The following is a 13,581-nucleotide window of genomic DNA, read 5'->3' as shown; positions in this document are numbered from 1 at the left end:
TTAATGCTAACTTTGCATCTATTTGGTAGAGTTGCTTAAGCTCTTCCGGCTGGAGGAGCAGAAAGACCTGCACTTGTCAAAGCCTAGGAAAATTGTTGTGGAAGTTAATCCCTCGCTAAAATGCTCCATGAGAGGGAACAATGCATTAGATGAAGAAAGTCTCAAAGAACCTGCCAACCATTATAAATAAGTTAATTATTTTTAAAATTTAAAGAGAAAAAAAAAGCTTATTTACTGACCAGGAAGTGTATTAGATTAGTCTTTGCTTCTGGGGATAGATGGGGCAGCTCAATCAACCTTGAGTCAGAGTTCCTCGTAATCTGTCCAAACTTCTCACCTGTGCTAGGGGTACAGGTCTTTTAATCAATCCTTAAAACTTCTCTTAAAAATATAAGCTTTTCTCTGCTTTGGGGGGCCCTTTCTGTGGCTACCAGGGAGGCCCAAGTACTTAGGTTGGCATTTTCGCAAGAGACCAAAGCCAGGGTCCAGGTCAGCGGCCCTAGCCGGTCGGCAAAAGCAAAGAACAACCCCCACCCCCACCCTCATAACGCCCTCTATATACCACAGTCGACTGGGCCAGAACTGAAGGGTCACTCCCTCCCCACGCCACCGGCCACTCCCCACCCAAGACGGTGGAACTAGAAGGCCAGGAGGGCATCGCGAGAGGAGGCCATGGGCCCACAGTTCCTCTCATGGGCAATGTGGCGGTATCCACTCTTCTCAGAGCCTGAAGGCGCGAGAGGCGGGAAGCAGACTCTGGCCGCGGGCAACAAGTGATGGGAGCTGAAAGTGGAAATGATCCCCAAGTCCCCTTTCCCAAAGGCTCCGTCCAGCTGCAGGGTACAGAGCTCTAGACCTCAAATTGACAGAGGGAGACCGGAGGAATGAAGAGCTCTTCCTTCTTGCTGTTCTCTCCTCGCCTTTGTTTCTTTGGCTAGTCTTCCCGTGGGTCGGTGTGATTTGTGGCTGGGAGGATTCTTAGCCCCTTTTAGAAGGGCTGTGTGGTTTCGAGGCCAGCACTTCCAAGGTCGTCACAGCCTCCGGCCCACTCTTGGCTTTGATCAGGGCTGGATTCTTGGGTTTGCGCGACTCTGAGAGGGCCGGACACTCGGGAAAAGGGGTCAGTAGGCTAAGTGAGAAGAAGAGAGTGGGGCGAAGGGAGAGGGGAAGGAGAGAAGAAAGAATATAAGTAGGAAGGCGAAGTGTTGGTCAGAGCTTCCGGAAAAATGAGAGAGAAAGAGAGGGAGGGAGAGAGGGAGAGAATGAATTTCGAAGAAAGTGAGAAAATAAAATTAAGCTCAAGGGCTTCTAGCCTAGGAGTTTCTTCGCTCCCGACCTCCTAGTCTGCAGCCGCGTTTCCTCCCCGGATCCCGGCTCTCGAGTCCTCCCAGCTCCTGTGACAAACCGTTGAAACTGTCGCCACGCGCCAGGTGCTGCCCATCAGTCCCGGCAGGGCTGGGTACACTAGGTCTGCCCCGAGGAGATTACGTGCAGCGCTACACCCCCTCCCCAAAGGCGTGGAGAATGAAGGCATAGCCCAGCCCCGCTCACTTCCAAGAGCAGTGAGGCAGAGCAGATCCACCAGGCTTTCGGTAGAGGAGGGGGAGGAGGATCGAGAAGAGAGGAAAGAATCCTGCCCGGGTCAAAGCGCATGAGCAGTAGAAGCAGGCGATGACAGGGGCGGGAGGGGGCGGGGGACGAGGCGGGATAACGGGCGAGCAATTGTGCGCGCGCGCGTGTGTGTGTGTGTCGTGTGTGTGTGTGTGTGTGTCCGCGTGTGGCGAGACTATCATCGCCGACGTCGGGCAAGGCGGCGGGCCAATGGGCGACCTAGGCGATTGTTCCTCTCCGCGGGCCCCAGCCACAGCCCGGAATTTCTATTCACTTCCTTACGTACCCCGCTGCTGCCTCTGTAATGTAGGGGATTCGAGTAGGTTTTAAAGACCGAGAAAAGGGAGGGAAAAAAGTCGCACACACACACACACACACCACACACACACACACAAACTTTGCAGAAGTTTTTTTGTGGTTGTTCTTTCCCCTCCACTCTGTCAGGTGACCTGGCCTGAGCAGCCCGACCTAGGGAGCCCCGGGGAGTCTGAGCCCCGAGGCAGCAGGCCGCCGCTCCTCTCCTAGCTGGGCGCTGAAGTCGTATATATGGCCCGGGCGCTGCAGCACCACCACCACCACGTACAACACCATCACTTCCCTCAACCCCACGTCCCCGCAGGGTGGCGGGACCCCGAGAACTCCGGGGAATTGACCGCTGAAGAGCGCTTGGGGCGCAGGTCGGACTCCTCTGGAGCAGAGCCCAGGAGCCCCCATCAACTCACAGACTCAGCACTGCGCGCCCCACTGCCCCTTTCGCTTACCGCGCCGCCACCATTACACTCCGGCTCATGGAGCGACAGTGGGCTCTACCCAACAGCCGCCCAGCCCCGCCGTGGCGGAGGCGCTTGGCCTAGCGTGGTCCAACCAGTTTGCTGCCGCCGCAGTCTGGCTCCTGGTCCCGGCGCAGACGGCAGGAGCCGCGGTACTGCTGGGCTGGGCCTGCACCCCGGGGCCAAGTAGAACGCTCAGCCCACGCCACTGGTTCTCACGCTCGCTATTTGTTTCGACAACAGGTAGTAGCTCCGGACACCATGGCCCCCAGCTCGCTGCCGCCTCCAGCCCCTCGGTGTTCCCCGGCCTTCACGAGCAGCTTCCCCAGGCCTCCGCCAGCGGCACTTTGAATGGATTTCTGCGTCTGGGGCTACCCGGAGAAATGTACGCGCGGCCTGAACCCTTCGCGCCGGGACCGGTGGCCCGCAGCGACGCTCTGGCAGCTGCCGCAGCCCTGCACAGCTACGGGGGCATGAACCTGACCATGAACCTCGCCGCGCCCCATGGTCCTGGCGCCTTCTTCCGCTACATGCGCCAGCCCATCAAACAGGAACTCATCTGCAAATGGCTGGCGGCAGACGTCCCCGCGGCCCCGTGTCTCTGCTCCAAAACTTTCAGCACCATGCACGAGCTGGTCACGCACGTCACCGTGGAGCACGTCGGCGGCCCGGAGCAGGCCAACCACATCTGCTTCTGGGAGGAGTGTCCGCGCCAGGGCAAGCCTTTTAAAGCCAAATATAAACTTGTAAATCACATCCGCGTGCATACGGGCGAGAAGCCCTTCCCCTGTCCTTTCCCGGGTTGTGGGAAGGTCTTTGCTAGATCAGAAAATCTCAAAATACACAAAAGAACTCACACAGGTCAGTATTCCGCACTATCCCATCCAGATCCTTTGGGGAAGCAGGCGGCCTTTCCCGGGCCCTCGGGCTGGATTTCCTCAAGTTCCAACTGGGGAGATGGGGGATATTTTGCTATTTCCATGAGCCAAATCCATAAAATATTAATTATTCCCTTCTGTTAGAATCACAGGAGTTTCCCGAGGCTGTGTGTGGGGAGGATAGTATGGGAGTTTATGCTCTGGGAGACAAGGTGGTAAACGTGTTTGGGTCTCTGTGTGTGCAAATGTATGCTCCCTGCTCATCGAGTTTGATTTTAAATTGTTTAAAATAGCACTGTTTCCCAAAGTTGTAAAAGGAGGAACAATTTAATATCCCTCAGTTTCTTCCACCGGTCAGCCTGACAACCTGCCACCTGAACTGAGGGGCCATCAAGCCCTTGGTGCCTTCTTTAGGATTTGGGGACCATGGCCTAACTTTAGCTCAGTTTTGGAGCTTTGGTGATTTGAGGCCTTTGAAAAATCCTTTTGCTTTAGCAGAGATCCAAGGAGACTCATTCACCTTAAATGTCATTTACCGAGCTGTTAAGTGAAATGGGGACATGTGTCAACCACATCTGTTAGTTCTAGTTAACAGAAAGAAAAGAAGCGGGGCACAAGAGCCTACAAAGTTGAACTTCTCTGGCCGGAAGCATCTCTAATTAAGGCAACTGCAAGGAGAAAGTTATCCCTCTTCCCAGAACAGCCTGTGAAGTTATATTAATTAGTTTAGCAGCTGATGTTCGTACTTTACTTAAGCTAGGGTTTTTCCCCCTTCACAAGTTTCACAAGTCAATATATTCCGTCCCTTATTTTTTGGTGTTCTTTTTTTTTTCCCCCCTCGGGAGAGCAGGGGATGAAGTAGTTCCAGCTTTGTGCCCCTCTTCTCCTACTTCTTGGAGCTCTGCCTTACCTCTATTATTGGTGGAAACACTGGCAATGATTAGAGTCAAAGAATTTCCTCAGGCTAGCATTGCCAGAGAAAGAAGTTTGCTAAATCCTGCTTTCTCCCTCAAATACTGCAATCTTGGGAAAGGTGCATGGCCAAGACAGTGGTACACGCGGAAGACAGACCAAAGTCCACTTTTAGTCTCCTACTTTATTTCCAGAGCATGTCTGGAAATGTATGTGGTTTTCTCGAGCTGTTTCCAGGTTCCCCTGCCCCTACTGCGATCATTTGTTCCCCGCCCCCCTCCGCATTTTATCCCAGGGGAGGCGAAAAGAGGTGAGGTACTGATCATCGCCCACAGGCCAGCTTCTCCATAAACTGGCAGCAGGCACCACGAAGGTAAATGTGCAGTCCTGAGCCAGAGAAGGAACTCATTTTTAATGACAGAGGGGTTTTAAACAAACAAACTTTTACTGCTCTTTGCCGGCCTACTGTTTGAAGTCCATGAAGCAGAAAATGGTTAAATTCTTAGTGCAGTCATCGACCTACAGCAGAGAAGCAAGTTCAGTGAGCCCGTGCAGGCTCAGGTTTGCATCTATTCAGGACAGAATTCTAAGTGCGTCTTCTCCACTGGCAGTCCTGATTCATTATCGCTGGAGTTAAAAAAAAAGAAAAAGAAAAAAATCTAGAGCTTCGTCTGCTCCAGCGTTTCCCCCAACCGCCCCTCCTAAATAATGAAAAGGGGGGGGGGCAACAAAATGTTTCTCAAATGTCAATAGACCTCACTACAAATTATTCATGAAGACAGTTCTCGATTCAACAGGAAAATAATTGCCTTTTCAAATATTAATGGCGTTTCATTTCCTCCAGTCGCGGAAGCAGCGAATAAGAGCTGATTTCTCAAAAGTTAAAATTTCCCGGGATCCGAATCCCGGGCCTGGCTTAGGAGGCAGCTACCTCAAGCCTACAACGAAAGGTTTCACTTTGTGGCGTCACAGCAATCCCGGAACAATGGTGCCGCTGCGAGGGTGACAGTAGCCAGCCAGACACGCTCTGGCCAGTCCCCGCTGTCTGGCGCCCTTCCCGTGACCACTGGGTTTGCCCCACCTTCCCAGGCAGTCAGTTGAGAGAGGCAGGACTGGGGATCCGAGGAAGAAAAGAGGACCACGCCCGGGCAGAGACATTCGGCCCGCTACAAGTGCGAGAAAATGGCGCTAGCGAACTGCCCCGCCGCTGCGGAACTTTGTCACGGGAATCTGGCGCAGGGCGGGGGAGAGGGCCTCCCTCGGCTGCTAAGCCTCTGAGGGGAGCTCTGGGCCTTTCACGACTCAACCCCAGGCCCAGGCTGCTCCGGGCGGGCTGGGTCCCTCGACCAGCCCTGCCTTTCCACATCCACCCACCCAGGGCGTTGAGCCTACACCTGGTGGCAGAGTACGAGTCGGACTCAATATGTTAGGGTGGAGGGCGGCAGTGTTATGCGAGGAGACCAGGACGTCTAGCTTCCTACAACTGGTGCTAGGCCGCCAGGGCACGGCCTCATTTGGCCTCCCATGGGCCTTGGAACTTCCAGGCCGCTCGCATCACCATTCAGTGCCCTGTTTTTCCTTGTTTTTCGTCTCTATTCCTCGTCTGGGACGAAATCATTGTTTCTGTTTTACATGCGTGTCCAACGAAGCACTCACAAGATGGGAAAAGTGTGTATGGGAGGGAATATTTGGTGGGGGGCAGTCAATCTCAAATTCCATTCCTCCTCTGTTTCCTCAGCAAATCTTGTTTTCTTTTGCAGACCCTGAATTGCATGGTTCTTGTAAGTGATTTTAGAAAGAAAAGAAGGAAGGAAAGGAGGAAGAAAAGTTTTAGTTTTGTAGATGCTAACAGGGATTAGAGGGACGAAAACGAGGGGCAAGTAGGGACACAATTCTGCATTTCATTTCATTTCATTTCATTTAATAAAAACAGCACCAATATCCCAAGAAAGGGCATATTCCAGCACCGTTCGGTGTTCCACTATACTTGCAATGGTCCTGCAGAGGGGAGGAGGCAGTGGCCAGGCGGGGAGTGAGCCATGGGCTCATAACCCTCTGCTGCGCAGAGGCGAAGGCTGTGCACAAACCTCTGGCTCAGCCTGAGCTTCAGCAGGATTCGGGAGTAGGGGCTTTTTGCGTTCAAACCTATCCCAAAGCGCCGGTCTTTCCTGGAAGCGGCGGGAGAAGCGACCACAAAGGCAACAGTCCTCCAGCCCTGCACCTCTTCCGCTTTAGCCAGAAGCTTGGCAGCCGTTCCCTCTACCCAGGTCGCCCAGAGGCATCCATTTGTTTAAAGACTTCTAGACACTTTCTCTCCTCCTTCCCGCAGCATCTACAGCTCCAGCAGGAACCTGGGCTTCCGGGTTCTTGGGGTCCTCTCCTCCCCCACACGCCAGCGAATCCAGCCGCCAGTGAGCTCCGGGATTGGGGCTCGGTCCTCGGCCAGTATTTTCACTCTAATGCGCGCTCACGCTTTCCTGCGGCTCTACAGGGCATCGCACCAGGGAGCCGAACTCCTCGCGGGTCTACCCCGGCTGCGCGTTTGCCCTCCAGTCCATCGAGCCGGGCCTGACCTGACCGCAACAGCTGCACTCATACCGAAGCCTCCACGCTCGTGGGTTTGATTGCAGGCTAGGCCGCAGATCTGGCTTGGCCGGGCGTAGACTCTGCCGCGCCGGCCTCTCGGCTCAATCCTGAGAGGCAAGATCGCCGGGCGTGGGGATATCGGGAGGCGAGACAACCTCTCACTGTCAGTTCGGACTGTGGGAACCGGCTGCCTGAGGCAGAGTCTACCGGAGGCCGCTGGAACAGCGTAATAAAATAGTATTGCCGGAGCTCCTATCTAGAGAGATCCCGGAAGGTTTAGGCAAGATTTTAAGAATGCTGCTAAATATTTGCCCTCAGGGGCTAGAAAGGAAGGGGGAGGGGGCTTCTTTTCTCGTAAAAATCTCCTCTGAAATGAATCATTGCTCAGAATACCTTTCCTTACAGCGCGAATCTACATGATGCCCATGCGTGTGCATCGACTGTGCATCCTTAAATTATCCCATTGCCTTCGCGTTTGCACAAAACCTACTTTAGAAGACAGATTGGGCCAGGATGAGTAGTGTGCAGAGTGGACCGCTGGGCTGGGGGCAGAGAGGTTTGGCTGGAACAGCTACTTTAAATTGGGCAGATACGAGCTCCTCAGTTAACTGTATTCTCTGGGCAGAGGTGCTTCTGGCTTCAGGTGGAGAAAATTGGAGGAAAACTGGAATGGATCGAGATTTTTCAGGATGGAAACTCATCAAGATGGAGTCTTTGTCGCTCCTCCTCTGTACCCTCCCCCGGGTCCAGGCGGGAAAGGGGGAGGAGTGGAGGCCCACAGGAAGGAGTTCAGGGGTCGCGCAGAGAAGGGGGTGCCGGGCCTGAGGCGCTGAAGAAAAAGGTTTCTGGAAATCTTTCTGTTTTTGTTTTGTTTTGTTTTGTTTTGTTTTTGTTTTTGTTTTTCCAAATTGGAAGAGATTGAGGGAGGGCGGTGAGGCCAAGGCATACCGCGGCTCCCGCGCGCTAATGTATGTCTCTGCATTGCCTTCACTAGGGGAGAAGCCCTTCAGGTGTGAGTTCGAAGGCTGCGAGCGGCGCTTCGCCAACAGCAGCGACCGTAAGAAGCACTCGCACGTGCACACCAGCGACAAGCCATACACGTGCAAAGTGCGCGGCTGCGACAAGTGCTACACACACCCCAGCTCCCTGCGTAAGCACATGAAGGTTCACGGGCGATCGCCACCGCCGCCTAGCTCTGGCTACGATTCCGCCACGCCATCCGCTCTCGTGTCACCTTCGTCGGACTTAGGCCGCGAGCCCCTGGTGGCCTCCTCGGCGGCGGTGGCGGCGCGCGGCGACGACTTGAGCGAATGGTACGTGTGTCAAGGCGTTGGCCCTGTCGCGGCTGCCCCTGACGCGCCCCCAAGTCCCACATCACTACCTGCCTCTACCGCTGCCGCTGCCGCCGTCGCCTCCGGTACTCGGGCTGCTGCAGTGGTTATTGCTTCTGCGTCCACAGACCACTAGTCTAGGCTCGGTCACCGAAGCTTGAAGAGAAGGTGAAGAAGGATGGAAGGAAGAGAGGGAGAGAGGGAAGGGGGAGACCACTAATAGTTGTTAGAGCTCTTTGAATATGCTGATAAAATGGTCATGATTTTAAAATATAAATATGGTACTCATATTTATTCTACCATCACACCCAGTACCTTCCACTCACCCACACAGGCACCTTCATGACTGGGTAGTGTGGAACTAGTGTTGGGGTAAAGAAAGTAGAGAGACAGGCAGAAAGAAAAAATATGTATTTGGAGAGTTTATATGCAATCTTGGCAACTGCAGGTGGCAAAACTAAGACCACAAAGTCCTCGTGTGATTCACAGAAATGTTTTGCTCCAGGCCTGGGCCAGTTGGATTGCCACTCTCTCCTCCCCGCCTCCCCGCGGGGGCCACCACCACCACCACCACACCACCACACACACACACACACACACACACACACACACACACACACACGTGCACACTCCCTTCCCAGCTCTCAGTTTGAGCCTCCTTCGAAGTTCAAATCACCTAAGGTGTCAGAGAGAATTTCTGAGCCATTGTTCTCCCTCCTATTTCTTTCCTCTTTTGCTTCCCTACACGTCCTCCTTCACTAGCTATCCTTTGAAACAAAAACACACAAGTTCCAGATTCCAAAATTTCCAACCACTTCTATAAAGGAGATAAAAGGGTTTCAGCACTGTCCCTTGGGGAATCACATGTAGCTCCCCCGTGTACTGGCCCAAGCACACGGATATGTCTGTCTGCCTGTCTGTTCCATATATACCTTATTACTTGGGGTAGGGGATAAGTTCAAACAACAGGAAATACAAACAAAAGAATGTTAGAGGGGCTTTAGGATTCAATGCTCCGAGCCCTCCCCAAACAAATCACTCTCTCTCCACCGCCTGCCCTTGTCCAGTCACTATCTATGGAATCTTCTGGATGCTTGACTCTGGCTGTACAGTGAGTCAATGACGTCACTGAGCCTAGGCGACAGAGTCTAGATAAATCGTGTCAATTCTGTGATGGTCTTTTTTAAAAAAATCACACAATGTTGGTCTTAAGTTTTTAAGGAGGAGAAAAGAGAAGGACTGCAATAATAAATGTTTTCAAGGCAAACACCCAGTGGGTCTAGATTGAATGTGTATTTCATGTGCTGAGTACTAAGTCCCCAGAAAAAGAACTAGATGTTAGGGGCAAGGGTGAGGAAAGCCTTTGCAATTGTTGCCAAGGGGAAAAAAAAAACTGGGCCTGTTTTCCAGTCTGCTACCCTTAGGGAAGATGGGGCTTCCCAGAAATCCTTGCTGAGAATGAGGGGAAAAAAGGAAAAAAGGAAAAAGAGAGGAGTGGGGAGAATGCTTCAACAGACCTACTCCAGTCCTGTAAGAATTTAGAGATAAGTAGGGGCATGGTATTCCCACCTATTGGAAACCCCTCTAAAGAGCTCAATTTTAAAATTTGAGCCTGGAAAACAAGTCCTGGCCCTGCCACTGTGTTGGATTTTCTTCTGCTCTCTTCTCTTCAGACACATTAGACAATTCTCACTCCTGCCCTGTAACCCATAGTTTCATCAGATTGAATAATGTCCTACTCTAACTGGAGCGGGACTGTTTTCACTGCCCCTAAAAAACAAACAAACAAACAAACAAATAAAAACAGAATCTTCCCAGTACATCCTTAGTGAATCTATCCTTGTGGAAGGAGAGCTACAGTCCCTTTTCCCTGACTACAAGAGGGCCCAGAGGCTGTCTGTCCAAGGGCAGGGTCAGCAACCAAGACTTTGTTTCCATCGGGAAATGCTCGCCAAGGTGCAGAGTGCATCGTCTTCTGACGATGTTTAAAAATTCTCTTTCCCAAATTGGACTCGTTTCTTTCTCTATTTCTAGACCTCATTTTGCTTTCACCCCCATCCAAAATAATGAAATAAAATTAAAACGTTTGGTCAGCCGCTAATCGCCTTTAATTTTTCATTTGCTTGTTACAGATGTCCACCGCGTTGCTCTCAAGGTAATCTCGCCCGGCGCAGCTGAGCGCCCGCATCTTGCTCCTGCAACATCAAAGAGTCCGCGCACAAAGCAATGTTTCTTCGCCACGGTGCATCTTCATGGTAAGTTAGGATTTCTATGGCAATGGGCAAGTCGCACTGAAATCCTGAAAGGCCGAGCCTGGAGCCCGTCCAGGCTTTTCATTAAGGACATAATATTTACGTCTAACAGGCCTTTTTTCTTGTGTATACAAGTATATATTTTTGTTTGACGCGGACTAAATCATTTTCATTTAATTTCCGGTAAACAAAACCCACGCGAATGGGCACTTGTTCCCGATCATAATAAAAATGGATAATAATGTGAGCGAAGAAAAAGGCCGCTTGAATCGCCGCTCAGCCCTCTTTGTTTCTGCTTTCTGTGGTGATCAGAGGGCGCATTTGAGTTTGATGGCGAGTTTCTAAAGGCGAGGAAATGGTTTGTAAGAGGGGAAAGAAAAGGAGAAAGGTCTAATCAAGCTCGGGTTGTTCAAAGAGTCGGGTTTTGGGGTTGAAAGTGTGAGTTTGACGGTGCATCAGCATGCCGCGTTAGGCTCGCCATGGAAATGCGCGCGGGGAGCGGTCGCTTCAAAGGCGGCACACTTCACTGCAGACACTCTATTAAGATACATTTGCGCTGACCTTTGCTTTCACGCCATTTAATATTGTCACTACGTTCTCTAGTATATACCTCCTCCTTAGGACCTGCTTCGCCAGCGTTTAGGGGTTCACCTCGCACTCTAATGTGGGGGCAGGGGTTGGCGCCAGGGACACTTTCAGGAAAGGGAGGAGCTGGACTCCGTGCATCTCTGCTGCGTCCCAAAGAGGCTCCAAGGTCAGGAGTAAATAACTTTAGGACAATCTCAGAAGCTTAACAAATGAGCATCCCAGCTCCGTTTCGTGCAAAGTACCTTTCTGCATCTTGAGTAAGGTGGAGGCCTGAATCTGAATGGGACTTTCAGGGCAAGGGGCCCATCTGGATGAGTCTGGGAGTTTCAGACTATGCCTTTGGGACATTTCCACTTTGGCCCCAAGCACAGACCTTTCTGCTCCTCAATCTCAGACGTTTCTTAAAGCCCCTCAAACTTGCTTCTCCCCAGGGTGATGTGTATGGTACCCCTTAGGCCTGGGCTGGCCCTGGGCACGAGCTCAAGAGCCCAAGGCCAAGGGGATAGGGAAGATGGCAGGAAAGTTAGAAGTCCATGTTCTCTTAATTGTCTTGTTGTTTATTTTATCCAAGTACCCCAGTGAATAGGGGAAAAATAAACATGGTGGAAAAAAAAATCAAACAGTGGAGTCTTCTTTAGTGCCAGTTCTTGTGGTTGAATAAAAAGGATGGTCTTCTTTCCATTGAGCTGAGAAATCTTTGAAGAGGGAGTTATTATCTGAGACATTCCTGCTTGTCGTCCTAACAACACTGATGAAATGTAAAAGGTTCTTTGTCAGCGATTTGTTCTCCTCTCTGTCAAACTCTCTGCCCTGTTAGTTTCAAATCATTTCTAAAGAGATAAAAATCAAAAAATTTTTTAAAAAATACATGCACGTTACACTAACTGCTAACTTTAAGACTAAGTTCTGCTAAGGGAAAAAAGAAAAGTAATGCAGTGACATCAGGTCCAAGCCTGTGGAGCTGTGCAGATGTTGAGGGGCCCTTTGCACAGGCTCTGGGATAAGGGAGAAGAATGCAGAGATGGTGCAGGCAGAGCATACATACCCCAAACTCCCACTGCTTGTCAGCTTCTCTATGCTCTGGCTTGTACTCAGTCCAAGTCAGGTCACCTGGAGCCTCCTTTGGGGACCCCTCAAACTCTCAATATTCTTGCCCCAGATCTTTGGAACCTAAGGCTGCAGCCAAGTGATTGTTAATATTTTCTGATTCTTCAAAGACAATCTCTGCCAAAAATAGACCCATTGTGTGTTTCTTCTCACTAACAGCAATCAGCAAGCCCTTTGTGTCATTAATAGAAAGGAGAGTGGCTTGAGAGTGAGACATTTTTACGATTTCCTGTTTTCTTCACAATCCTAGCAATTGGAGTTCAGAAGATTAAGTTTACAAGGTAGCGACCCCAGAGTGCATGCAAACACCCTCCTCCTATCCATATATGCAGTTCTTCATTTTATATTGTGCCCAGGAAAGAAACTTTCACCCTGTCCAGTTTCCCCCAAACCTTTTCATGTGGTTTTAAAGGTGGTTTAAATAAACAAGGAGTTCCAGTCTCCCCGCCCCTGTGAGCTGACTAAATAATTTGTAAAGAAGTTTCCCCAAGCTGTAACCCATGCTGTTATTATAGTTGCTACAAAATGTTGTCTCTTATATTGATTTTTATTTGCTTACTCGAGGTCCCCATATGTTTATTTATATTGCTAATTTATGGGAAAATGTAATGATTACAATGAATGTGAATTATATAGACAGGCAAATGTTTTGTAATCATAATTCACACACACACAAAAGCTTGACTGAAACCTTAGACTATTTAGTATCCTCTTTATCCACAGTGTTTGTGATTTATCATCTGTCTCTTTAACATTCTTAAATTATGGACTAACTCGAAAGAAAAAAAGTTGTTACGTATTTGACTGAAAGTGATTGTTGAATGAAAACATAGTTGAAAACCGTGGCTTAATCTTGCTGTAAATATGTAAAAATGAATTAAAATCTGTGATGGTTTTGCCCTCCAAAGCCTGTTGTGTACATGGAGCTCCATTTTGCTATTTTCTTTGGAATAAAGGATGTTATGTTCTTCTTCCTCTTTTAAATCCGAGTGTCTCATTATTACTTCATTATCCTGGGAGAGATTTGGAGCTCTCCCACAGCCTCCAGTTCTCTTCCCTGCTTTCCCTCAAGGCTTCACAGAAACATCTCTGAAGGCTAGTTGTTTACAGGGGCAAAACAGAGGGACCCACCAATGTGGCCATTGTGGAGAGGACCTCCCTCACCCTCAATGTCACCCCAATAACATTGGCACTCATCAACCGATTTCCCTTACAGAAGGGAAAAGGTAAAATTCTCTCAGAATCTTTAGGGAAAGTTTGCCTTCCAGGCGGCTCCAGCTTGCCACTCCTCTAACAAACTACTTCTGCCTTTCCAGAAACAAACAAACAAACAAACAAACACAAACAAACAAACCCTAATAGTTGGCGGGAATAAAAACAAAGAAAGAGAGAGCAGGCTGGCTCTAATCCCTAAATCCTGATGGAGTGAGTACCTGGGGCACAGTTGGCCGCAGGAGTCTTCCTAGCTAGATCCCACTCCCTCCGAGAGTAACAAACACTCAGACCTTACAACTCCCTTCAGAGAACTAAGTAAGGGCCAAGCCCT

The 13,581-nt window shown here is 50.3% G+C and overlaps 1 protein-coding gene across 4 annotated transcripts in view; it reads left to right on the top strand.

Moving 5' to 3' along the window:
• The window catches only part of ZIC4 (Zic family zinc finger 4), a 20,620-nt gene extending 7,601 nt beyond the window's left edge, over positions 1-13,019 (top strand). The window contains exons 3-5 of one of the 4 annotated variants that reach the window (XM_039851590.1): positions 2,625-3,242; positions 7,752-8,070; positions 10,221-13,019. In XM_039851590.1, the coding sequence (XP_039707524.1) occupies positions 2,625-3,242; positions 7,752-8,070; position 10,221 (938 nt within the window). In that variant the 3' untranslated portion in view covers positions 10,222-13,019. Of the gene's footprint in view, positions 1-2,624; positions 3,243-7,751; positions 8,437-10,220 lie in introns of those variants that run through there. The other 3 variants (XM_039851593.1, XM_039851591.1, XM_039851592.1) reach the window with 3 other exon arrangements.
• The last annotated feature ends 562 nt before the right edge of the window (positions 13,020-13,581 follow it).

The sequence above is a fragment of the Pteropus medius genome, unplaced genomic scaffold (genome assembly GCF_902729225.1).
Source record: "Pteropus medius unplaced genomic scaffold, Ma_sr-lr_union100, whole genome shotgun sequence".
Taxonomy (NCBI): domain Eukaryota; kingdom Metazoa; phylum Chordata; class Mammalia; order Chiroptera; family Pteropodidae; genus Pteropus; species Pteropus medius.
Note: the sequence above shows the minus strand (reverse complement) of the source record. Positions and strands in the feature narration are given on the sequence as shown.